We start from the raw sequence: 27,095 nt of genomic DNA on the forward strand, positions 1-27,095 counted from the left end.
AAAGAACACTGATTTTTAAGCTGCAAAATTAATGGATTCAATCATGAATTAGAAAGAGTCAAAATTAAATTCCTTCTGTGTAAAAAAACAACAACAAAAAAGTGCCACTAAATCATCACTGTACTTTGCTAGTCATTGTGCTGAAAGCTCTGCCCGTGGTCACTGCCCTTCTCTGCAGCTCTGGACACGGGATTGCCACTGACACACCTGCAACCTCTCATCACAGTAAATGCTTGTCCACTTCCCACTAAAGCCTTCACTTAACAAGTCCCAGCTTGTTAAGAGTAATGCTGGAACTGTTTTGTGAGGATGGAGTGCAAGAACCTCCTCAGCAATTTCTGTGAGGAGCAGATGTGCAGATTTGTCCTCCTCACCATTCTGCAGCAACACCTTCCTTCTGCTTTATCTCCCAGGTTTGATCCCACTCACACAGAAACCCTCCATAACCTTGATCTTATTGGAGACGAGTTTGACTAAATACAAATACTCATGTAAAATGTAGTCTTCAATTATGTCTCTATAAAATAATGTCAAAATATAAACAGTATTTTTACTAGCTTGTTGAATAAGTGATAAAAAAATGACAAGGTGAAACGTATTAATAACTGCAAGTAGTATTTCTCATTTCTATTAAATCAGTAAACTACAAATAATCCTTAGAGTATTTTCAGTAAACTCTGTTGCAATTTCTAGTTAAAAATATCCTGTCCCTAAAAGAAGCTGTATAGAAAAACCTCATGGAATGCAGGAGGGTGCACAGAAATTTGGGAAGTGATCAAGACATAAACAAAAACATGAAATGGAAATGAGCATCCAAACCAGCAAAATATATTTAAGTAATATCACAAATACACTCGAAAATATATTTACAGATCTAAAAACTGTATATCCAGTAAAAATCCTCCCACAAAAAGGTATTTATAAACAAGAAAATTAACACAGTTTCATTGTCTACTGCTTGCAACAAAGGTGCTTTACAGCCAGCATAGTGTTAACTATGCCTTTACAAAATAAACAACATTATTTCTGGGAAAAACTTCAACTGGAGACTAGATGACAACAACTACAAGGCATATGAAGCATAAGGAACTGCAAATACATAACTCTAGTAGTGCAAAAACAAAGAACAATGGCTTTTTTCCCCCCAATACTTGTTCAGAGAAAAATATTACTGTGAATATGCAATTTGAGTTCCTGTAAAAGACTTAAATCTATGGGACTCAGTACATTTGCATGTTTCAGCAAGGCTGATACAGAGGAGGTAAATGAAACAAAGTCAACATAAAATTACTAATGTGACACAAATTTATAACAAGCTTTATAACAAAATGTCTGAATATACAATAGAGAGACAAACCTCTTGAAAAAAAGGTTCAGATTTTTCTCTACCTAGAAATTTGTACACGCTACCGCTAAACAACTTGTATGGAACTGAGAGAATATGTAACATTCTTTGGAATTAAATTTAAATTTCTCTTTCAAGCATTGCCCCTGTCTTTTATACAAGGAAGAGAAGAGGGATAACTCCTCACATAGATTACAGGAGCTCCTGGTGTTTGTCCTGCAGGCACATACCCAGGTTGGGCAGAGACCTGCAGAGGCACGAGAAAGAGGAGCTGGAGAAAAGCTCCATCTGGGAATGTTGGTCATGGTAGGATGCCTTGATGTAAGTCAGAGTAGAAGTGAAGAACTAATGTGGTTAAATTCCTCATCATCCACAGCCCTGTTTTTACTGTGTTTTGAAATACATGACAGTCTCTTTGTACAAAACGGTGTCATAATTCAAATAGCTGTAAACATTTCTTTTAGTTTAAATCAGCATTTTCACCATGCCTTTGTTGTTTAAAAAAATAACAAAATCAAAAGTAGAAATACATTAGCTCATGTTACAACTATTTCAAATTCAGAAAATCAGAGGTCTTTAACTGCAAAACCTGCAACAAGTCTGCAAAGACACGATTAGTTTTGCAAATAATATGTCTGCCACATTTTTAGCTGGCTCTTTATCTAACTTTCAGCAAACAGCTGAAGATCACCCAGTTTATCCTAGAAAAAAAATCTAACAATTTGATAAGTAAGCTGGAAACCATTTAATAACCAGAGGCAAAAGAGCAACACCAATTGTTGTGTTTATTCTGCCCAAAGCTAAGCCCATCACTACTCTGCATAGTGGATCCTACTCACAGTCTCAGTCCCACACCATTCCTGTTCTCCTTGTTGTACAAAAGAAAGATACAGATGATGTCCATGAAAATGTAACAGTAGCAAGTAGAGATTTACCCATTAAGATCTGTCCATTATAATTAGTAGGGAGAGTTATGGTTGATATTCAAAGCTTGTCCAAAACAGAAAGGACTAACTTCTTGACTTCAAATGTTCAAAAGGTGACTATCAGATGTTGCTTTATGGGGACTTAATTAAAAATTTCTAAGGCTCAAGTTGTAATGGTTTATAATGCAATCAGATGAACTTTTACTGAAAGAGCAGTCAAAATAATGGAGATTTTACAAACCAAATGACTGCCTTTATGCATCTGTACTCAAGGGTTGTTGAGCAAAAATGGAAGAGGCAGTGCTGCTTTTCTGCAACCCAACAGATTCTTGTATCCAACTTGCGCTTGAATTAGGAGCTTATATACCCAGCCCAGGCTCCACAGGACAGCTTAGAACAGAGGTGCCCTAAAGTTATTCAAGAGACATATGGGATTTGTCTGTGCATGAAACCAAAACAAATGTAATGTGCATAATCACAGGAAAATTCATCTTAAAACAGAGATCAGATCGGTCCTCCTCTGGAAATATTTACTTCTCTTTGTTAATGAGCAGTGGAGCACTTCAGGTCACTAGCATGGATTCAGATGTCTGGCTTTTGGACACCTGAAATTAAATGACATGACTCCTACCTCAGACTCCCACATTAGGAACTAAAGTTGGATACCTGAAGTTAGATGGTGTAAGTACCCTCTGCCCTTACTGAGAACAGCCACCTCTTATGAACTGCAATCACAGCACTTAATTAGACAAGACACAAAGGCATTAAGTCTTCACAGGATATCTCTTCTCTCTCATTTCTAGATCCCCTTTTTACATTATGGAAGGGGATGGAAAGAGGGAAAGGGATGGTGGGGTGGTGTCTTGCTAAACAACATCGTGCAATATAGAGTAATGAAGAAACTTAGTGGCTGTCATTTGTAACTGAAAAAATCACCATTTTGAAGTTGGTGGGTGCAAATTGCTTTGGCTATTGTAGATCTCATTATTTATTTTGGGAGTTAATGATGGGTATCTGTCACCAGATTCTCTAGCTTAGCTAGGTATAAAGTTCACATGGCATTAGAAAAAGTCACGATGGCAAAGACTTAAAGAGCTATTATACTATTTGCATGTATTTAAATTTAAAAAAAGTTACATTTAAGACAAGTATCAGCTAGTACCTAACATTTTTATTAAAATACCGATGAAAACAGAAAAAAGTAAACTCAAGGTCTAGTAAATTGCACACACATACGCAAATAAAAAACCACAAATATTACTGTTTCAGCCACTTAGGTGTTTCACTACTTATGTTCTGTACTTGAGAGATGAGATCAGAAAACTATGCAGCTTCTCTAACTGAAGGAAAGGCCAGGACAGGATTTCTGGAGTCCCATCCAGCTCTGTAAGTGGAAGGATTGAAACTATGACCTTATGGGTCGGAGAACAGACTTAAGGAATACTCAGGATTCCCTTCTGTCCTAAGGGAATAATGCATTCCTTCCAACAAACTTTGCTTGTGGTTTTAATAGTTAATGAACTCATTGGTCCAACCCTGTACTCAGCATTTTACATTATGATGGTCTTAGGCACAGCAAAGACTTCAGATAAACACGGAAGCAAGGCAACACTTGTATTTCCATTTTTTATCTATGGATTATTTTCTTTGTTAAATTCCTTGGATTTTATTTTGTTTTGTTTTCTTCAGGGTAGCTTTTCAAAGTACAGACTAGTAAGAGCCTGGAAAAGACCAAACCACCCTAACAGGTGAGGGAAAAATGCTCAGTGCAGTTTTTATTCCATATATGAATTAACTACCGTGAATATATATCCAAAGATCAGCAGCGAAGATATTGAATATTGGAAGTAACACTGAATGTTTTTAAAACTCACTTCAGCAAACAATGAGCAGCACCAGAACATCAGAGGGTTGTCTGATTTCCCTGTTTTCTATGGCAAATTTCCACTGATGGCAGTAGAGAACTGAGGCTGGGCTGAAGATATAAAAGCAAGTAAAACTAAACATTCTTGGTAGCTACTTACCTACTAAGCTATTCTTCTACAGTAGCTATTTTTTTTTTCTTTTTGGCTCAGTGCTGTTTTGTAATACTCTTGATACCCCCACATAATTTCAAGGATATGTAAATTGACTGGAGTACTAGCTTGGCTCCTTTCCTATATTGGAACTATATAGCGGACATAATGACAGATGAGTGTGCCGTAACATTCCCAGGAGCTCTTGTCCATCAAACTGTGTCTCTGAACAAAGCCTACTCTAAGAAACCCATAGGAACATGCGATCTGTCTCCAGAATGCATGGTCATATTAAATAAGTCTCATATATGTACATACAGACCTGTAAGAAAACTCAAAATATCATAATCTTCTGTTTAAGATTGCAGTTTCTAACTTGCATATAGTATAGCTGCTCAAAGAGCTGAATTAGGTGAATGTAGCAGACTTTTTCAGAGAAAAAGAGTAAGATAAAAAATTTTAAGTATGGTACAGTGAGAAAGTTCCCAGAGCTCTCACTTAATTTCCTCTTTGGTTGTTAATTAGGATTTGACAAGTTTGAAACCCTGTCCTGTGTCCAGCACTGTGGGAAGAAACCAACTCATTTTCAGTCTTTTCAAGCACCTAAAGCACGCTTTACAGACCCAGAACAGATTGAGACCACAAAACCAGTTTGCCAAATGTACTAGTGGATAGGTAATGCGTGGGAAGTATATCATCCAGTGTTTGGCAACATCACTTCCCGTTGGCAAATGCAAAGTGTAGTCGCTCCAGTGCTTTGACACACCGTACACTGCTTTCACAGTACGTCCCTTTTCGGACCAGCTGATGTTGCTGTCGGGGTTACAGTTGTACTCAACCCATTGCCTGGTGAAGTCACCAAGCTGTGGAGGGTCTGCTTCCTCAATGTCTACAACTCTGGCCATTTCTGCTCCTTGCACGGCAACATACTGATCATTTACTTTTCTTACTTCTTTAACCCAAGGCTGAGAGTTCTCACAGTCTAAAACGATGATCAGCCGAGAACAAAAAGTGCCGTTCTTTTCTCTCCACCACTCCAAGAGCGTGTCAAGTCGTAAAGCATCACCCCCTGCCAAAAGGACAAAAAGCTTTAATATTAGGATAAAGAAACAGAAACCTCTGAAGAATTTTTACTGTTTCGACTAGTTCTAAGAATTCCTTACTTTAACAACTTGGACAGATAAGAACACGCTTTCAAGTGATCCTCTCTGGTTGTAAATGTTGCAGATCTCTAGAGAAGTGTGAACTGCTTCCATCTGACTTGCCATGGTAGATAAAACCATGAGCTCACCCTTGATTAGAAAACAAAACAAACACCCAAGTGGGATGGGGGGGAAAGGCAATTCCCTCATAATGTGAAAAAAAACACAGTCTACTGAAGAAATCTGGAAATAGATAAACAAGGAAAGAAAACCTGAAATGAAGTTTATTTTGTATTAAATCTTTATAATTTTAGGAACAAGGACTCTTTTTAAGATGTCTTTATGAAAACTAAAAAAAGGCTCCTCTAAGAGATAACTTTAGAACAAAACACGGGCTAACAGTTTCAAAGAAAGAATGTCAATGAGAAAGTCACCTACAGGCACAAAAATTCATATGACCAGAAATGAAGAGATTCTCTCTATAGACACAGTTGTTTTCAGAGTTTCAAGAAAATTGGTATGGATTTACAACTCAGTGAAACAAACCTCACAGAAATTTTCCCACCATATTTATTTCCTATCAGCCCAGAAGATCCTTGCAACTAAAGTGTCCAACTTCTCATGTTCCATCTCAGCTGTTGCTCCAACAGTGCTTTGACAGAGGAGACTGTAATTAAAACAAGTTACCTATAGTGGGAGTCCTTCTGCTTAAGTGTAATGGACGTTGCAGGATCCATGTAGCTTTGAAAAGCAGACTATTTATTGAAGTGTCTAAGGACAATATCTTGCAAACAAATGAATAAATCTCCACTAGCTCCACAGTGATATTAAATGTGAAGAACTGGCATGCCTAGGTTTTGGTCAGTTGGAGATTTACAACAAAAATACTCTAGTTTGAAAATGTCAACTTAAAAACAATGAAGAAGAAGAAAGATATAAAAACGTGATCTAGAATAACTGTATTTTAATTCCAGAGTGATTTTCACTGTGGAATATAATTAAGCAGTGTTTAAACATTGTTAACTGCATATTTCAGCACTTACATTTCTACCCGTAAAGGGTGAAAAAACGTGCTTCAAATTAATAGCTCAGAGTTAAAGCATTGTGCATGATATTTCAGTTAAAGCAAAAGCAAAATTACAGGGCTGCAACTGTCTCCAAAAAAGTGCAAACCTGGAGAATTTAGTACCAAAGAAAATCTCTAATATACAAACCTACAGTTTGTCTTGGCACATGATCCCCAAATTGCTGTAGTTACTTACAGCAGAGACTTACAGAAGCAGTTCCCCTTTTCTAGGTCCACCTTCTGTATCAATTATCTGTAAAAGTTTCTTTATTTGTTCACATTTCAAAGGCTTATAAATAAACTTTATTTTAGTGTAACTATGCAGGAGTGCAGGTGATTTCAATACAGCACTGGATAGAATCACCCAAAGAAAACCATCTCATCCTTCACAGACAGAGGCAAACACATGCTCAGCTTCTAACCCTACTGACCTCAAACACATGGACCTATCAGCCAGGGCAAGATTTAAGCAGCAAGCTGTGTAAGGAATCCAGGCTTCTGGCCACTTCTGGCTCTCTGTCAGGTTCTGCTGGCTGACAGTTAAGCTGACAGTTCCAGCAACAGAGACAAAGCTTCATTAGCCCATGCCTTTGCCTTCACTCAGAGAACATGACCTCCCAGGTCGTTTTACTGCTCATACTTTATGCATGACTAGTTAACAGTTTCTTTTATACACCACTGTGTTGCATCTCAGCTTCCAACAACAGAGAAACATAATTAGTGAATTAATAAATTCAGTAAGCCTCCTTTGAAAGATGTCATTACAAAGCAAAGAGTACACTGCTACTGCTGTGCTGTATCATGGCATAGGGCGGCAGTGAGAAACTACTTTTTCATTTAGATATGAATGTTTTATTTAATTGTTGCCATCTCTACTCATCCTCTTCACAGGTCAGAGGATAGTACACAGTACTGGAGCTGATGACCAATGTTCCATCTGTCACAAAATGCTACTGTCCAATACATGGGGCACAATTACAGAGTCAAGCAGTCTTCATCTTTTCAGTTTATATTCCAAGTTATGTGCAGGAGTAGTGCCATCTGAGGAAGATCACGTTATACTCCACAATTTAACTAAAATTAATCAGAAAAAAGGCATGCAAGACCTGTGACAGCTGCCTGTTCTCTCCTTTATGCAGAAGCTGAAGATGTGCTTGGACAAGGAACTGAAAAGGAGCTTTGTCAGAAACCTGAACATCGCTGCATTTACACTATCTTTTAGCACTGAAACTTCCTTTTTAACAGCCCCCTTGGCCCTCATCCTAAAAGTGAAGACAGATTTCAATATAGGCTACAGCTACCTACACAGGTACAGAGACACCTGAGCAACCTTGTCATACTCCAGGCTGGCAAGACACAACCCAGGACTGGGCTGGAAGCTTGCCAAATTTTGCAGAAACATTTGGCTCTATATATGCTAGAAAGCTGCTGGCTGGAGCATAGGTGGGAGTTGGAGTTTTGCTGCTTATCCTGTTCCACGCTCAGCAATTGCACAGGGTGGTAGCTGCTCTTATGGACAAACCACCCTATTCCCAGAGAATTCAGCCACCCTGGCATACACTGCACTTCACCACTCATGCTAGGCTCACAGTACAACTGTGGCTTTTTAAAATATCTGATACAGATGAAGCCTTTGAGAAAAAACTAGACATTGCTGTTCAGCAGAACAAATGGTTCAGCCGTGGAGCTTTACCAAAGCAGGTACAGAGCCTCCAGATGGAAAGTGACCTGTGTCTGGACACCTACCTCAGCATGACCACACACAAAACTAATATCTGTCTAACCTGTTGAAGAGCACATGCACCTAGAGAGACACTGCTGACAAACAGCCAGGAGCTCACAGGCAGAGTGCTATCCAGGAGCATTAATTCTATCCCAGTTGCAAATTTTCAATGGATTTACTATGAGATTCACTTTTTGCACACAGTGACCTCAGAAGCTCAGTTCCCTACAGCAGCAGAGCAAGGCTAAACCTTCCAATGATTCAACAACTTCAGTACGCTTACCAAAGAACAGAGCTGAGACAAAACTGGCCATTAAAAAGAGATAAAAAATGGGCCAAGAAAATGGAAAATGGCGAAGTCTATGCCAAGTATATGACGGGGCATTGAACTGGACCTTTATATAAGGGTTTATAGTCTTAAGGCCTGTGCCCACAGTCACTCCCAAGGTCTAGAACACCAGCAAATCATAGCTGTTTTTACAATACAAGGTTTGCAAATATGTTTGAAGACCTGCTTTTCTAGTGTGGACTGTATAACTGCCTCCTATTTCTGTTATTGATTCTATCTTTTACAAAAAAACCCAAAGCACATCTTAAGGACTTCATGACTAACTAACACAGTGACACAGAACACTACATAATACATTCTGCCATGTCCAAGGAATGAGAAAAGATCATGCTTTTCATTACAGTGAATAAATATTCTCAAAATACAGGGAAAAATCTACCCTTAGAGCAGGAGGTTATTTCCACTTTAAATTTTATGGGGGGGGGGGGGGGAACAGATCTTTAAAGTTAACTTGTTGAATATGAAAATCATGTGGATGAAAATCAGGAGAATATGAAACCATGTTTAAACCTGTAAGAATACCTTTGGGGTCAACAATATTTAGACAATTTTGAGAACAACTGAAAGATTAGTTAGCTGCAAAAGGATTTTTATTAAAGTGAAAGAATACTAAAATGACAAAGTTCATGAAGTAACACACCTGGCTGTCATACAAAGCAAGGTAAGGAAAGAACTGCTTCTTTTCAACAACTGCATACAAAAGGGGTGCCTGCATCTCTCCATTCTCTCCACTATCAGTCAGCCCACAACCTGTCCAGTTTTTTCAACTCCTTTTTGCCTCTTAGTCTCTTAACAGTCATGCTCTGTAGTATTACCCTTTCCTTTCTTCCTTCCCTGCCAGGAGCTTGTATATAAACCTGTTCTCTGAACACTAATGGTTCTTTGCCATTCTGGACAATGCAATAATAAGTATGACAATGCAATAATAAGTATGACCAAAACATCAAAGTTTTGCAATACAGTATGATTTTTTACAGAATGAATGGATTTGGAAAGTCTATCAATACCAAAACTATTAATTAAAAAATCCCCAAACCAGTTACCTGCCAGTGCCCATTCGCCAGTGCCATGTGAGTGACCACTGTAATACAGAATGTAGGTATCATGTCTGGGTCCATCTGCTGTCCGAAGTTCAAGAAAAGACTTGATCTTGGAGTGAAGAGTATCAAAGGTCAGTCCGCTTGTAGAGTAGTCACAACCATATGTCTCAATCATGTGATATGCAAAAAATCTTTGGATGGCATTAAGCATGCCAGTAGACCTCAGATTTAACTCTTGTACGTGCTCAGGTGGAAGAAGAGTTGGTTGGCCATCAGGACTAAAGAGAAAGAAAACAGCTGTGATTATGGTTTATAATGATTTCATGCTTCGTGGGCTTTTAGCAATTGGTGATTTTTTTCCCCTGTGCATATTTTCTCTGCTATGAAGTAGCACTGTTCTAAATTTAAACTGACTTTAAATGCACAGTTTATAAACAACCTAAATTACTGTATTTGTGTAAGGGACCACTATCTCCCTTCTGTCACACTTCACTTCAAAGCATAGTCCTTACTAAGCCCTGTGCTATTCCTGCAGCTGAGAGACAGAGGGAGAGAGAGGAGCTGCAATGTGAACATGCTGGGGAGGTTCCAGCAATTTCATAAAGCCCCACTGAGAAGCACTGTCTACGTGAAAGCACTTACATCTGGAAAAAAGCACAGGGAGAATGCGTGCTAATCTGCACAAAACATCAAATGCAAACTAGTTTCCAATAATAGACTAAAGAGAAATCCAAATACACATTTTGCTCAGACATTTTGAAATATGGAACTTGCACATATACAGTAATTATTCCTTGTGTGTGCTGTTCAGATGCTGCTCTTTCACCATAAGAAATGCATTTCAGATAACAGTGTTTACAGATTAGAAAATCAAAGTTTTAAGACAGTTAAAAATTAGACCTGGAACAAACCATGTGTGTGCCTCTATACCTATGAATACGCATATATAAGAAAAGAAGAAAGAGTCCTTGGTTCCAAAATGCATTTTATTTCTATTAATATATGTATATTCTATATAAAATATAGGTAAATATATAAAATATAAAATCAAATACTTATAGTACGTAAAATATAGAATAAAATATATAGTGAAAATACACACACTTTTTTTAGGTCTACACAACTATTCATTAATCATTACAATAAGAGATTTGGCCTTCCAAGACACCCAATTATGGGAGTGCTTTTTGGAATGTATTTTCATAAAAAGAAATGCATTCATCGCTCTTCAGCCAATGTAATAAGGGTATTGATAAGGAGCGTGACTGACAGCTGTGCCAAAGTGGCCTGATTTATGCTCAGTTAGACAAGAGGTTTTGTGGCTGAAAATACAATCTTACTCTAACAATACAAAACATGACTTATGGGGGGTTTTTTTCTATATATGTGTGTATGTATGTATGTATGTATTCTTCATGCATTCTGTTTGCAAGCCAGTTCGTAAAGCCACCTGGTTTCTTCATTGGTCTAGCTAATTCAGTTTTGCACCTCCTACCTGTCTAGTGCTTTTATGACAGTTAATGTTCCACTACAACAGCTACATTGAATACCTCATCATTACTGTTTGTCTCAGCAAGTGAAGACTGAGCCCATCACTGAAAGAGGCAAGCTTTATTAATAAGGAAGTTTAGTTCTGTCAAGTCCTAAACAGTTGCTCAAGAGTATCTCATTCATGCAAAATTAGAGGTAACTGCCAGAGCCAGAACAATATAATACAATGAGATAAATATATTGTTGCCATGGAAACAAAAATACTTTATTTTTATTGTAATGCAAATTTTGAAAATTTATTTTTTTAATCCCTAACAATAACTGACTACATGGATTCTTTTAAGGGTGCACAGCTGTAGATCAGAAGCTCAGAAAATTTGTTTTTTACACTATTTAAGATACAGTGATGTAAGATTAGCACAGTAGCTTCAGTTTCTCTGCCTGTAATTTTTTTCCCAATCCACTACACATACTCAAACTGGGCAGTTTTCATAAATTGGGCAGTTCTATTTTTAAGCCTCTTGTTTCAACTGACTACTCTGTTTCTCTTGTAACTTAAACAGATGATTTGCATAGCTCTTCTTTATCTTTTACAAAACAAATGGGCCCACACCAATTTTAATTATATGGCTAAAGAAGCATTTGCAAGTTTAAAGCTTATAAGAAAAACACACAAAATGGCAAATAATAATGGTACAATCCCTCCACCCCCAAGCATTTCTCACACAGTAACATTTACGTTGGAATAAAAATCAGCTGTAAATTCTCAATACCAAGACCTGACATATAGTTCACTCACAAATCTAATTTCATTGCCCTTTAAATGTAGATGGCATCTCATTTAACAGAATTTAAAATTGTTTTGAACTGATCTGTTTGGTTTATTAAATCTCCTCATGTAAAATATCTGCACTCAGTCAAATGCCCTGATCCACCTTTGCATGAGACAAGGGCTATGGAATCTGCCCATGCACAACTGGTCTGAAGAGCATTCGTAGGCTTTCTAAAAACAAATTAATTAGATATAAAAACTTGGGAGTTGGAGTTACTCATTCCAGAAGATGAGAAAAACAGAAAAAAATAGAAAATCTCCCTATTATTTAAATTTGTTTTTAATTATTGAAAAATACAAGCCACATTACTGCATTGCCTCCACAACTTAACAGTACACTTACAATACTCTGCAGTTGAAATACATGGTAACTATACCTGCAAAAGTTGGTGGGAATCACAACAGCATACCCAACACACGTTCCTCCTAAGCAGTTTCCCAGCTCATGGAAAAGCCCATGAGCCATGGACTCCAGAGGTAAAACAATGAGAAACGCACTCATGAAGATCCCATTGGCTGGCTAAAAAGAAAATAAAGAGATTTAGGCATTGTATGAAAAATCCTTCCTGTCTGTTGATTATGGTTTTATGAACCGTAGTTCCCTGTGTTTGATCACACGTAATTGGGTCCTGAAACATGCAAAATATTATTTGTAATGTATACTTATTTTTCCACATATTACATGGTGAAGTACTCTAAAGACAAACAAAAGATTTGGGGAAAAGGTGGCTGGTAAGCAGGGATCGCTCTTCTGAAAGGAATGCATTTGAAAACACTGGCAGCACAAGACTTAGCTGTAAAAACTGTGATCACAGCTTAGTTTTACCCATTCAGGCAAGAAAACCAAATGCCACAAAACTATTTATATGCATAAAATAAGTATATCTGTAGACATCTGCAGAGTCAGGCCTTAATCAGTAAGGTACAACACACAATATTATGTACCTAGAATCAGATTACAGCACACTATATTGCATCCATCCCTAGAGGTATTCAAAAGACATGTAGATGTGGCACTTAAGGACATGGTTTAGTGGTGGACTCAGCAGTCTGGGTTAACAGCTGGCCTCGATGATCTTAGAGGTCTTCTCCAACCTAAACCATTCTATGATTCTGTGTTCATTGAAAATATACATTCAAATATTTTTGCTTTTTAACACCAATGAGTTTTCAAAATATTCTTTCTGGAACACTATGTATCACACAAAAGATGACTTCTAAGAACATCCATGAACATTATTTCAATTAAAAAGACCATTATCAGCTACATAAATACCAGAGGAGAATGAACATCCACTACAGGACTTCTTAGCATTCATAGAGCTAATAACCTATATGGAGTTTACCTGTTTTGCAGGGAAAAAGCAGTTTTGGAAAAGATTACTCTTACTGATACGTAGCTGACTTCTGTACAAAAAAATGCCAGATGTTACTGAGAGGCAGAACAGATACAGATTAATTTTAATTATTTTAGTATGATGTGAATGGGTTAATGAAGCATTAAATATTTTAGGAAAGGTAGAAACAGTATTATAATATATAATTAACTAAGAACTTAAATATTCATGATGCATTTGTTAAATATTAATGTTTGTTATGCAGCAAAGGAAATAAATTCATAGCTACGGATTTCTGTCTTGAGAAGAGTCCTGTGGTCTCTGACCCTCTCTATGTTTTATTCACCCTCTCTGCATAAATTTACAATATTAATGTTTTAAAAAAATCTGGATATTGCCTTATTGTTTAACACTCAGTGATTAGACAGGGACTGGTAGTTCAACTCAATACATAGTCAAAGCTATTAATAATTTGGAAAGTGAATAATACTGAAAAAAATGACACCTAAACCAACAGACACTCTGTGTCTGACTACTAAAAATATTTACAGTTAATCATCGAAAGTACTCCTACTAATACAAAGATACTGGCAAGAGAGTTCCCGAGGACTTGTGGGATAAGGATCTCACACAGAAACTCTATGGATCATCTCAGTGATCCATCTTTCTCTGTGTCCTGCTTTGACTTTGTACCAAATATTAAACAGGAATGGGAAATAAGCTCTATAGTGTTATGAGTCAACTCAGCTCCATTTGAGGTTTCAGCTTTGTAGTTTTTCAGTGGCCATCTTATGCTATGGAGTAGGAAGATGTTGTTAGTACGGATATTTTACATTTATAGACATCTATCTAATGTAAAGATGCTGGCACTTGCTGTCAGCACTTTTTCAACAGTTTGATTTTGAAAAAATACGTCACTAACAAGTATAAAAATGACTAATGATGAATAGAGCAACTCTATAATAGGATAATAAAATATTTTAATTCAGTGCTGCAAAAAAAATGACTGGTGGCATTTTAAAATACCTGAACTATAAGAACTTCAAATAGCAAAAATAATATCTAATTTAGTAATTACAGTAAAACTTAAGATAGGTTACTCCTTTAAGACAAAGAGCTAAAATGCCAGGTGGAGACTCTCAATGCTTTATTAAATCCCAAAGATTTGAAGACTGGTCCTTAATGGAGCAGATGGCCACGGATGCATAAATGGAGCCAAAAAGGGATTTTGTTCTTTCATCTATTCAACGCATTTTCATTCTGTTTTTGATTGCACTGGCAATCTGAGCCTGCAGTACATCCCTGTACTCTAAGTGCCCATTGATTCAAGACAGACAGTTCAAAAAGCAAACAGAAGATAGGGACCATCTAGGCAATCCCACTAGAAAAACATGAGAAATCATTTCTTCTCTTAGTCTTAGGGGTTTTCTTGTCTGTCTTCTTCTGAGGGAAATAAATACACAGTGTAGTCTCATTTCAAATAATGTAGAAAAGGTAAAAGAAAAAAATCTACTTCTTGCCTCTAACGACTGAAATGACAAAGAATAAAAGATTGGTGAGATTCACTAGTAGTATTATCTTTCCACTTTCTCTAGTTTTTTGAGCAATGCTTAATGCTAAGTGTAACTGTTAAAACACCACAAGAATTTAGAGATATTTTACAGCTATGATATTAATTTTACATTCATGGATACAACAACCCCCATGCCAAAGAGTAACCACTGTTTGAAGCACAACTCTGGAACTGTATGTAATTCTGGACGTGTAAAAAAATAGGTAAGAAAAAAAGCAAATAAAACCAAAAAACACATTAATTTAAATTGGAAGTCAGTTACCAAGACCTATAGAAGAGCCCTTCTGTTTAAAATAGAAATAAATCACTAAACATATGTCAACTAAGATGATCACAGAATCACTGAATGGATGAGGTTAGAAGGGGCCTCTGGAAATTGTCTGGTGCAACACGGTACTCAAGCAGGGTGACCTACAGCAGGCTGCCTGGGATTATGTCTGACAGACCAACAACTGAGAAGGCTTACAAAAATGTTCTTGTACATTTCCAAGCAAAAATACTGCTCTGCTTTCCATTATCCAAGCTGAATAATATTTACCTGTTTTTATACACACACAGAAAAACCCTTCCAAACAAACTGAAGAAGTACACACTCTATGACAGAGGAGGCTCAGGAGAAAAAAGAGTAACATGGTAACTAATCTACAAATATTTGATGGATAGCTTATTTCAAATGAGGACAAGATATGTATATTACAGGTAAAAAGAAGTGCAAAGACAAAATTTGTAAAGCTACAAAGTAGATCAGCTACCAGATGAAACAGTCTTTTAACAAGTTACTGAATGGGAGAACAGTCTCTGGAGAGCAATAAATAAACAATTACTTCTGACTGTTAAAACAGCAGTGGGGAAATCTAGAAAACAGCTTGCAGAAAATAGTTGTCACATTCACTGGCAGATGGATTTAATGTGTTGTTTTCCATCCCTGACTCCTGTTCTAACATGGGGAAGCCTGTGCTTTAATCTGTGTGCATTTGTCCCAGCAAAACTTCAAGTGGTTGTCAGTTTAAAAACATACTAAATGCACTTCTGCTTTTTTAAATACAAAAATGTGGATCCTGAAATTAATGAGATTTTTACAGCAAGCTTAATATATAGATCAGACTCTTTAGACTAACAATTAATACATTCTTTCTCTTGTGACCAGAGACCCCCTTCAGGACAGAGAGCCTCTGGAAGTGGTGGTGACTGCCCCAATGTGTGCTGTCACTGCAGATGTGAGCAGGTAACCTGAGGGAGCCCTCGGGACAGGACTGGAGAGATAGAGAGATAAGGAGGGCTGAGCGCAAATCACAGAGTGGAAGACAGGCAGTGAAAATTAACAGGATAGAGGGTGAGTTTGAGAAGAAGTGATAAGCAGTGAGCAAGGGGAACTTAGGATCCAGCTAGGATCCCTACGAACAGTAGGGAAAGAGGGAATAAAGGTATTATAAAAGAAACTGAAAAGACGAGTCTATAAAGAAATAGCAAAGCACAGTCAAATCGGCAAGGAGGGGAGAAACTGTCAGTGATGAAGAGGGGAACTAAAGATGACCAGACAGACAGAGAGGAAAAAAAAACGGGAGTGGCATGGCTATTTGAGAAAATCTGGAAAGAGGCCAGAGGATGCAGCAGGACTTCTGTAGGTAAAAAAACCAAACAAACCAACAACCCCCCCCTCCCCCCAAATAAGCAAAGTCTGAGGAAGAAAAGCAGGGATAAAAAGAAGAAGAAAGACTGGGTTTGATTTGCATTCAAAAAGTTATTTAACCTGTGATGTTAACAAAAATATGTACAAGTAAATATAGATGTTACTGAGAAAACCTCTTACTATTCAGAAAATAATCTTGTTTTTAGAGAAGTTCAAAAAAATCACCATCTTCAAATTTTATTAAGGCATTGTAAATTTAGCTTTTAAGAAACACCACGCAACCACACCAGAATAAAGAACACAAAATCACTAACTCTCCCCAAAACATGAGAGTACTCCTACATACAATAAACTAATTTATCTCTCATAAATAATTAAGAGTTAAATGGTACTGTCCATTTAAGTATTCAAGCATATAATGAATACTATTATTTTACTAATAAAATAATTACTCATTTAACTCATAAAATTCACTAAAACCAAGAGTAATGTACTGAAAGTACTTCATTACATTACATTACCTGTCTCTAACATAGTTCATTTTTCTCTCGAAGATATTAAATACAAGTCTTCCAGGGATAATAATTTTCTTTGGCCAGTAATTCAGAAAACCTGTAGTTAGAGCACTTAACAAAATCTGATTATAAGTTTCTGAGAAAAAGAGTGCCCCAAATCTTTCCAAGATCTTTGCCTGCAAATTTCGAGATCTTCATTACAAATTTTTCATCATTTTACTGGCTTCTGAAAGAACTAATGTCTGAGTCATTTGCATGACTTCTGCTGGATCTTGTCCCATCCAAGGGCCTAATTATGAACAGGCACATGACTAATTGCTGTAATAAGTTGGCACTCTAGAGTCTATTGATTTGACTGCAATTACTCACACAAATGTAAAGGCAGGTGCTGAACACTTCCTGCAGATTTTGCAAGGAAAGTGTCCATGTATTTCTACCCAGATTGCAAGGTGTCTTTCCTCTGCAGCTAGAGCAGGGATTATTATCAGAAGCAGATCATGCCCCACCTGAAACACGTCCCACTGAAAGATAAGCTGTTACTCCACTTTTTATTGCAACCAACTCTGACAAATTACTTTTAGAGTTCTTCCCAAGCACATGCCAGAACAGACACTTTCAACCCTTGTCTCATTACAAGAGCTATGTTCCCCTTAAAGAAAGATCCTTGGTTAACAGGACTTTCAGCCTCAACAGCTCTGCATCAGTCAGAAAACCAGTCTGTGCTACAGTGAGTTAATTGACCTCACTTTAAAAACCTTTCCACGAAAGCAGATTTGATATTTTTCTGGCAATTTTAATCAAATAGAATACTTCTAGGCACCAATTAGCAGACAACTGGCTCTTCAGGTCTTGACCTTTCATACACTTGAGAGTTATATGAAGCACAGATATTACAGTTATTAGAAATGTTAAGAGGGCATATATAATGTGCTTGTAACAAAGTTTTCCATGAAAGAGAACCCCTCCTCTCCACCACTTCATTTCCGGTTGTAACCTAACACACACGGTCCACTTAGATTTTTTTTTTAATATACTTTTGCTAATTATTTAAAGCTGACTGCTAGGAAGCACCTTTCCAAGGCTCAGGTTTTCAGCCAATTCTGTTAATTATATAGGAGGTCAAACGGCAGACCATGAAGTGATTTCAAGCCATCTCTCTTATCAAATGCAGTATCATAAAACAACTATTCAGTACATATTCAGAGTGAGGAAAGGTATAAATAAAAAATGCTTCACCTTCCAGGTAATATTTAACAGATTTCAAATATAATACATAAATCCCAAACTGATGTTGCAAAGACTGAAAATCGTTAATCTTACTTATACAAAAAAACGCTTTAAACAATTTTTAAAAGAGCAAACACATTTTCAAAAACTGGTAACTTGAGGAATCATTGGCATTCCTAAGAAACTCTAAGGAAAAAATATGATGAAAATGTAAGTTAGAAGAATATCCTTAATACAAGAATGCAAGAGTGGCTGTATTAGTCTGCACCAAAGGTTCAGCTACAAGAATCTCTGGTCTCCAAGGAGGTCAAACGGACCCCTAGAAAAGACCATAAGAACAGACCAAGCATGTTTCCCAAGCACTCTAACCACTGGTGGCTCAAGGACTTCCTGAGCCAGATGTGGTTTCCAAATAGTACACAAACCTCAGTTAATTTACTTGCATGAGCTTGTCCAGCTTTCTCCTGAGCCTCTGTAGCCACTGGGCACACACAGATACACAGAGGCAGAGCTCACTCAGCACGGAACGAGGAACTATTTCCCCCAACCTGCTTCTTGCCAACCTGACTCCCCTCAACATTTGCACTGAAATTGATAATTTATTGTCTCTTACTATTTACCTTCTACAACATCAAACCTGTTTTATATGTTCATCATATTCTCACTTAGTTCTGCTTTCTTCTGACAGAAGCACCCTTATTTATTCATTTCTCTCATGTAAACTCTTTCATGTCTATAATGAATTTCATCACCCTCCAACAACCTTTGCTTGTTTTCTTATCTACAGGAAAGCAAGTAAGAACTGCACACTCATTCAAAATACGAAAGCTACGGATTTATACAGTGGCATAATGATACCTCCAGTCCTTTCCTAATAATTCCCAATATTTAATTTGCTTTTTTGATCACTAATAAACATTAGGCTGATGTTTTCATGGAAATGAATCTAAGATCTCTTTCTACCACACAGTGATGTTAGTAGGTTTTTTCTTGCGGCCAATTTTTCTTAAAAACAGAACAAAACCAAACAAAACCCTGAAATCCCAATCCATTAGGAATTCAGCAATAACTATTAATTTTTTTCAATAGAAAAGGCAGAGATTTATCTCTAACAGTCTGATTTGTCTCTTAATTATTACAATACATATAAACCACCATTAGGAAAGTATATATTCACCGGAGAAGCTTGTTTGCTGCATTACTGTTGAGCCTGTTAGACCTCCTAAAATAGGAGACTCAAAAATCCAGCAAAGGATTCTGGAGTTTTAAGGCCTTGAATTCCCCCTAGAAATAGGAAAAAACCCCTTAGTTTTGTTAAACCTCTAGAAAAAAAAGGAAATGCCCTGTAAGAGGATAAATTGTGTGCTTATGTATCATTGCTTTCTTATTTCTATTTTGCAATCTGACACTATCCAGCAAAATATAGAAAAGGCCACAGCTTCCTGCAATCACTATAATAAATGATACACCTATTTATTAAATTATGTTCTGCGCAGATCTGATAAAATATTTCATTTTCCAGTAACAGATGAAATAGACACGTCATCCACAAGGTGAACATCACAACATCTTTTAAAGTAGAAATGCTTTTAGTTGGGGCAACTGCATTCATAATCTTAGGTTAATTCATTACTAAAAATACACAGTGAAAGAAATATAAATATAGTAAGATAAACGCAATTATCTACTAAAAATAAGCTATTATAATAAAAAACTGGATTTCCTGACAAATGAAAGTATTTGCACTTTCACCACTACAATTACTCCTTCTCTTACTGAATAGGCAAATGCATAACCTCTCAACAAGGGTGATGAGCTTATCTTACTTACACACAGGATGCTATAAACTGAAATTAGCCAACAACAAACACTACATTTTTAGGTGGATTACCAGTTTGTTTCTTGGGTACTGTACAAGTAATGCACAAGTAATTCCACAGCACAACTGCGCTTCTTCAGAATTAGAGAGAACTAATAATTATCAGACAGTAATAACAGTTGCAGTTATTCTGGGTCAGAAAAAAAATTACAATAAATTATCAACCACTCCAAAAAGAAAAAACTAACAAGATGGGTATGAATCCAATCCTCCTGGGCTACCCCAACAGCTTGCAGCAATGAGGCAGTTCTAAAGGAAGCACCTGTGTGCTTTAAACAGATGGCAGGGGGAGAGGGGGCCCTTCCCACAAAGGGTTACTGCTGGAGATCCTGCCCAAACCTAACTCCCTGCAGTCAGGCTCTGGGCACCACCAAGAGAAACTGCCTCTTTCCAGAGACTATCTGGACAACTTAAGCCCTTGATTTATTCTGACTGCTTTGTTAGGTGTAACTAGGTGGAGTGACTCCATCCAAGGGCAAGGATAGAGAAATTAATAAGACTATCTGATAAATATGGCAAAAAATATTTTTACTGAAAAGTAGTCAACTAGCATATAAAAATTAAAGTCTAGCATTTTGATAAAATCACATAATTGTCAGAAGAAAAAGTATGGAAGTTAGCAACATCAGCATGCTGGTAGTCCATCTTTGTTTCTGTCTCCCAAACCACTTTCCATTTCTTTAGGTGCATCAGCACCTTTACTTTCTGTAAGTACATTTTGGGGATTTTTTTTCTCTTCTTTTTTGGTCCTATTTCCTTCTGTCCTTTCTGCAAGTCCACACACCACAGCTATGAGTGCTGATACTTTTCTAAAGGAAAAGCAAAACTACCCAGTGTTCCTTGCAGGCTTGTCTGTTAACCTCTAACGCTCTTCATGCAAAAAACTAAACCCCAAAGCAAACCAAAAACCAACACAAAGAACCTCACAAAATAACTGTCAATTTCATCTTCCACTAATTTCTTTAACACCTTTCATCCACAAAGTTATTTAATCTAAGAAAATCTGCAGGACTAGAAATTCTGCAGGAATGGGCAGGAACTTGTTTTGGAAACACTGTAGAGACATTTCTGTAAATTGGATCCTCTGTAAATGATATTTTTATACATTATTATATGTTTGTAACACATATAAGAGATACATAGGTACAAAAATCATTGTTGTCTTGGTTTAAAGAGACTCCAAACACCCTGCTGCAACTATGACAACACACAATATGTCTCAACTTGGGCATTGAACAAATATTTTTAACAAAACATATGTTTTCTGCTAAAGAAAAGATAACATCCTTAATTCATACATGGAAAGAAAAGTCAAAGGACCCTGCGATTTTAAGAACTGGTATTTCAGATGACATATCCTGTGGTACATAACCAGACTTGAAAGTGAGACAATTACAGCACACTTACACCAACAATGTACCAGTTTATCAGGTGATCTCTGACTCCACATAATTGGTTAAACAAAAAGCAAAAGTATTGAAAAAGACATTATTTAATACAACTCTAATTAAAATAGTCTGCAACAAAAGCTCTCGATATAGTGAGCATTATTAGGGTTTAACACAGTGATTTACTCTGAAAACAAACTTTATGGCACAACGTATTCAAAAGCAAAATAATTTCGTAAGTAGTTAAATGCAAGATACTTTGCACACTTCTTCTCCCCTGGAAGTATTAACTCTTCCACTTGCCTTAACAGGTCACAGTCAAGGCAGCACACAGTGTTAAATTTGAAGTGCATGCTGGTGAAACCAAGAGTTCAAATTTTGAATTGCTGAGCCACGGCACACCATCAAATTTTAGAAATTTTAGGGAGCCGACAATTCTCAGGAATATTCTCAAGAGGAAGATCAAGATAATTACTCACCTGCCAAGAGACAGCCCCCAAAACAGCAGTCGCAACCAGGCTGAAGAACACCAGCTGTTCCGAAATCAAACAGAAGTGACGCATTCCTTTAGATGCCATAACTCTGTCCAAGCTGTTGTTTTCTGCACGGTGGGTGTAGTATACCTTGTGACAGTCATTTAGTTTCGTGTGAAATCCCCAAAGAGTTATAAAAAAAATCACATGACAGATCATCCAGAAAATTCCAAAAATAGAAAAACCAGGTATCACAAAATACCAGAGATCCAAATCACGTAGTTTAAAGGCTGCAAGAATGAAAAAGGTGAGTTCAACTACTCCAACTGAGAGGACAGAAAGCCTTCTGCAAATTTTGCCACGGTACAGGTAGGGCTTCCACCGTTCAGTAACTGAAAGTCCACTGAAGTAAACGTCGAGAAGGGGATCAGAAATCAGGCAGCTGAAGAAACATGCCAAGGCAAAAGGGTTTGTGGGAATTTGCAGTGATGGAAAAAAGAGTAGGGATGCAATGGCTCCAAAAATTGCCAAATTTGGAATTGCCAAAAAAGACTTCATACGTAAGTCGATAATCAACATGGCCAAAGCCATGACCAACAGAATAATACTCATAGATTTTTCTACCAGCATAGTTGTGCTGGCAATGGCAAATCCAACTAGCTCTAAAAATTCAACTGTTGTCAGTAGAGTCGGTCGATGATGGACACAGCCACAAATCCTCTCAACCAAAGCACATAATATCCTTAAAACAATGGCAGAGAGGAGCAGATATTTAGTAGCTTCTTCTTTCACATCCGTTTTGAAGGCAGAATTATTAAGAAAACAGAGAAGGCCAAGCAAAAAACCAAACCAAAGATTGGAGAGACTCAAACTTGCTGTTTCCATTGAAAAATAGTAGTACAGTATGCTGGCAATTCCAAGAACAAAGAGCCCCAGAATAAATATTACCAAAATCAGTGCATCCGCAGTTTTTTCCCATCTGACATAAAGGCCCATGCAAATGGCAACCAGCAGGTTGATTCTGGCAAGATAGCCAAGGTATCTGACTGATGAGTGCATGTTCACTTCCCTGTTTGCTTCTTCCAGCCTTGTCATTGCTGCATAGAGACAATGACTAACACAGTAACGCAGTGACCTACACATGTAAACTGCAGTTAGGGGGTTTCACCCACTTGACTGAAAGTAAATATTTGGGTTTCATTCAACAAATACAATGCAATCGCTGCCTTCTGTAGTATCATTTCAGTAACAGTGGTCCAGAATCCTCAAAGTCCTGGAAGAGAATTAAAAAAAGTTTTAGTGGTAATTAATCCCTTTTAATATAATTAAAACATGGCACATAAACATGACACGCCCTTTCTCACCAAGGAGTTAAACATCTAAATTAACACATAAAATGATCAAGCAAGTGTGTTGTTAAAGGTCATGCAAACTGGGGTCATTATTAAAACCAATATAAAATGGGTTCTGCGCAAATCTTGCTTCATAATTTGAATGAGTAGAAAACAAACCTCACCTGTGCAGTTTTCCACAAAACTCATCCATTAGGTACCTATATGAGATATCTGTGGATATCCAAAATATCCAAAATATTGCTATGATAGCCATTACCTTCTAGAATAGTTCAGTATTGTTCTAAAACACTGTTTTCTTTCACCGTTACATTCAGTAAGTTCTTGTTTTATACTAAATATTTTCAGTGTGCTTTGCAAGACTTCCTCTTAACAGTCAAATAACTACAGGATTTACAAAAAGAACTTCATGCTCAGTTAATGAGCTTAACCCACAGTAAATAATGAAAAGGTTATTAGCATTTATCTCTGTTTCACAAAAGGGAACTGGACACACAGGTGTATCAACTGATCTGGCATGATTTTCAGATTTTTCCTAATGTAAAATCAAAGCATTAATTTTCACCTATTCAAGCCACTTCTTCCCCTCCCCCAAAAGCAAGCAAAAAAAAATTATCAGGATCAATATTACATTTACAACAGAAGCACCTCCTACTCAGATCCATTTAACTGACATGATTTTCTTATTAATATAGTATAAGAACAGACAGTAGTATTTTTAATGGGAATTATGTCATGTTATGGGCACAGTCTCCAACACATAAGAAGACTTAAAATGGAGCCTCTATCAATTTTAAGTAATTAACTAATTCTCCATTTTACAGATACTTCTGAAGTTACTGGCATGACAGAGCAACCAACAGGCCAAGAACACTCAGTGCTCACTACCTGTATCTATAAATCTGGGGGAACTGAAATTCAAAACTTAGACTTTATTCTCTCTTCATTTTTAAATTCTCATTTTTTAAACCAGCAAACAACAAATAATAAAGTGAATTGACTGATTTGCTTGTAAGTTTTGGCAGATTGGAAGACTGGCACTTAGTGTAAATCCAGCTTAAATAATTGGTATAAAGACAGACTAGGCCTAAGGCATTCTATTGCTTAAATTATTTATTTGGTAACACATATTTTCAAATTACATTAAACATCTAATTAAACAACATTAAACAACACTTAAGATACTACTTGGAAGAACTATACATTAAAAATCTGTTTACTTGAAACAGAATACATACCATATACTTAAAGCAAATGGTTATTACATGAAGTTATTGCAAATTAAAAGTTCTTTGGATCTCAACTGTGCATTTTTACAGTTTTCATTATTATTAGCATTTTATCAATATTAACTTAATTCTGACTTGTCTGGATTCAAGATCTCACAATGTTTCTCCCCTTACTTTTACCTACTGTTCCTCTCAACCTTTAATCTGTTTTTACATTATATAGGTAACACAGACCTGTTAGCTATCATATTGCAGGCCATGATACTTTAGGTTTCGCTGCCCTGACTGCAGCCTCATTGTCTCTTGCACTGCAATCAACATTTGCTTTATGGACAACTCAAACCATTTACTTCAACTGCTACACATGCCCTGCCTCCAATTCTCTCTTGTTCAAACCACGAACATAGAGGAACAATTTCCCAACTCCTTCCAACCCACAGCACTGACACGTGATTATTGCTATGCTGAAGAACATCTGCCAAGCCATCCTGTTTATCTTGATTCCTGAGGCTTTCTGGAACCCCTCCAAGTCAAGGGGCTCACACTATATGTGTTCATTTGGACAACAGCCCCACAGAAGCAAGCAGAAATGAGCCCTTTCTCATATGCAAAGGAGGAAGATCCCATCTAACACCTGACTTAAAATTTTGCTGTGATCAATAAATTCTTTCCTGGTGGGATAGGTAACACGAGCAAACTCCCTTGCAGGCAAGCAGCTACTGTGACAGAAAACTGCCAAGCGGATTTTTGCTGCCATCGCACCATGAGCAATACGACAGAGAAGCTCCTCTGCTGCTGCCCCACAAGCTGCGTTCCGTGCCGGGGCTGGGCAACACATCTGTTCCTTGAGGAACGACACAAATGCTGCTTGAGCATAATGTATTTGCAAAGTGACAGCTTGGACTGTGAATGCAATCTCCTCTTCCTGGCTCCACCTTCTAAACAATTAGCAAAAATGTGCAGACCTAAACCACGCTATTAATCATTAGCATTTTTCTAACCAAAATACACGGTCAACTTTTTGGTGAAGAGGAAAAGGTGCATTTTCATGATTAACGCATCCCATCACGCAGCTATTACCAAACACACAGAAGACAGTAATTCCATTTTAAAGAGATGTTTCAGTAACTGATTTATTCTCTCAAACACAGCTACTTATTAGTAATTTCAATTAATACTTTGGCTGTTTACACAAAGACATGGGGAGTGGTGGTGTTTGTTTCGTTTTAAACTAATGGCCTTAAAGTTTTGGGTTGAACACGAGCTACATATCTCAGCAAATCACATTTAAATTCCAAATAAAATGTGGACGCCCACTTTTAAGTATTTATCAACTTTTGTAAACATAATTTTAAGCAAAACCTGGAGTCTCAGCACAGATTTAGAGATTAAATTATCTAAGACCTTTCCTATATGTAAAGTTTTTACCCTAATTTGTCTAAGAAAGTTGAAAAAAGTACCAAAACCCAAAGTTGGTTTAATAGTTTATCTTCGGCTGACTTTAGGTCCAGGTGAGGCCCACCTGAAGTACTAAACCCAGTTACCTACAGCTTTATTCTTCCATTTTAGCACCTTTTTTTTTTTTAACGCAATTCTGTAAGACTTTTTTTTTTAAACAAAAAGCCGTATTTAGCAACACAGCAGCCTTAACCCCCCGATGAATAACTCCGTTAGTTTCCAGAGGTTCACACCGCGCCCACAGGGGGATCGCCGGTGCCGGGCGCGGGGAGCGCTCCCGACAGTGCTCCATCTGCGGGGTCGGCCCGGCCGGGACAGGTCAGTGCCGGCACCGGGCTCCGCGCCGCGGGTCCCGCAGGGGGCCGCCCCGGGACGCCGCTCTGTGCCAGCGTTCCCCGTGCCCGCGCGGGTGTTTGCCGGGCCGAGCCGCGCTCGGTGCCGGTCCCGCCCTGCTCCCGGCCCGGCCCGCTCCGCTCTCACCTCCACAGGCGGCCCGGGGCCTTCCCGCCCCCCGCGCCGGACGCCGCCATGTCGAGCCGAGCGCGGCGCTCCCGCTACGGGCCGCGCCGAGGCTCAAATGCCGCCGCGGCGCCCGGGCGCGGCCGTACAGAAGTATTTGAAAAAAACCCAAGAAACAAACCACCAAAACCCCCAACCAAACCTATAAACACCGTCAAGTAGTGCTTAGGCACGGAAGCGGGAAAACTGTGTTTGAATTACGACTGCAAGGGCAAGTGAGCCCTCTCCATCCTCTGGCACGCGGGTGACTCGACCACCTGTGTTTCCTTACACTCTACGGCGGAAATGCACGTTTTGAATTGGCCCTTGCAGGCAGGTGGGCAAATAGCGGGAAGTTCTGGATCTTAATAGCTCCACGGCTTAGCGAGGCAAACCAAGGGGAGTCTGAAAGCAGCTCAGACAAATGCTGCGCAGTGGCTCTGTGAACTGCAAGCGGGCTGGGCCGCTGGGGAGATACATTCTTTGTTGCTGTAATCGCTTCATTCCTTACTGTGCCCAGTTCTGGGCTCCTCAGAGGAAGCGACATGGAGCTCCTGGAGTGGGTCCAGCGGAAGACAACAACGGATGACTACGGGACGGAGTACCT

The 27,095-nt window shown here is 38.0% G+C and overlaps 1 protein-coding gene across 1 annotated transcript; it reads right to left on the bottom strand.

Annotated features, from left to right (window-relative positions):
- Positions 1–806: 806 nt before the first annotated feature.
- On the bottom strand, positions 807–26,557 carry TMEM168 (transmembrane protein 168). Its single transcript, XM_064655995.1, has 5 exons — positions 26,471–26,557; positions 21,958–23,224; positions 12,307–12,449; positions 9,610–9,884; positions 807–5,355 (listed from the first exon to the last, which is right to left on the bottom strand). Exons 2-5 carry the CDS (start codon positions 23,092–23,094, stop codon positions 4,808–4,810), a joined length of 2,103 nt encoding a protein of 700 aa, XP_064512065.1. The 5' UTR covers positions 23,095–23,224; positions 26,471–26,557; the 3' UTR covers positions 807–4,807.
- Positions 26,558–27,095: the final 538 nt, after the last annotated feature.

The sequence above is a fragment of the Pseudopipra pipra genome, chromosome 5, assembly GCF_036250125.1.
Source record: "Pseudopipra pipra isolate bDixPip1 chromosome 5, bDixPip1.hap1, whole genome shotgun sequence".
NCBI lineage: Eukaryota > Metazoa > Chordata > Aves > Passeriformes > Pipridae > Pseudopipra > Pseudopipra pipra.

Bases quoted from the DNA above. Each gene is read 5' to 3' on its own strand.
- TMEM168 (XM_064655995.1), bottom strand. From the start codon at position 23,094: ATGTGTAGGTCACTGCGTTACTGTGTTAGTCATTGTCTCTATGCAGCA. The intron at 12,450-21,957 runs GTGAGTAATTAT...TTTTCTTTTTAG, and splicing joins TGGGGGCTGTCTCTTGGCAG to CCAGCCAATGGGATCTTCAT. The intron at 5,356-9,609 runs GTAACTGGTTTG...TCCTTTTGGCAG, and splicing joins TGGCGAATGGGCACTGGCAG to GGGGTGATGCTTTACGACTT.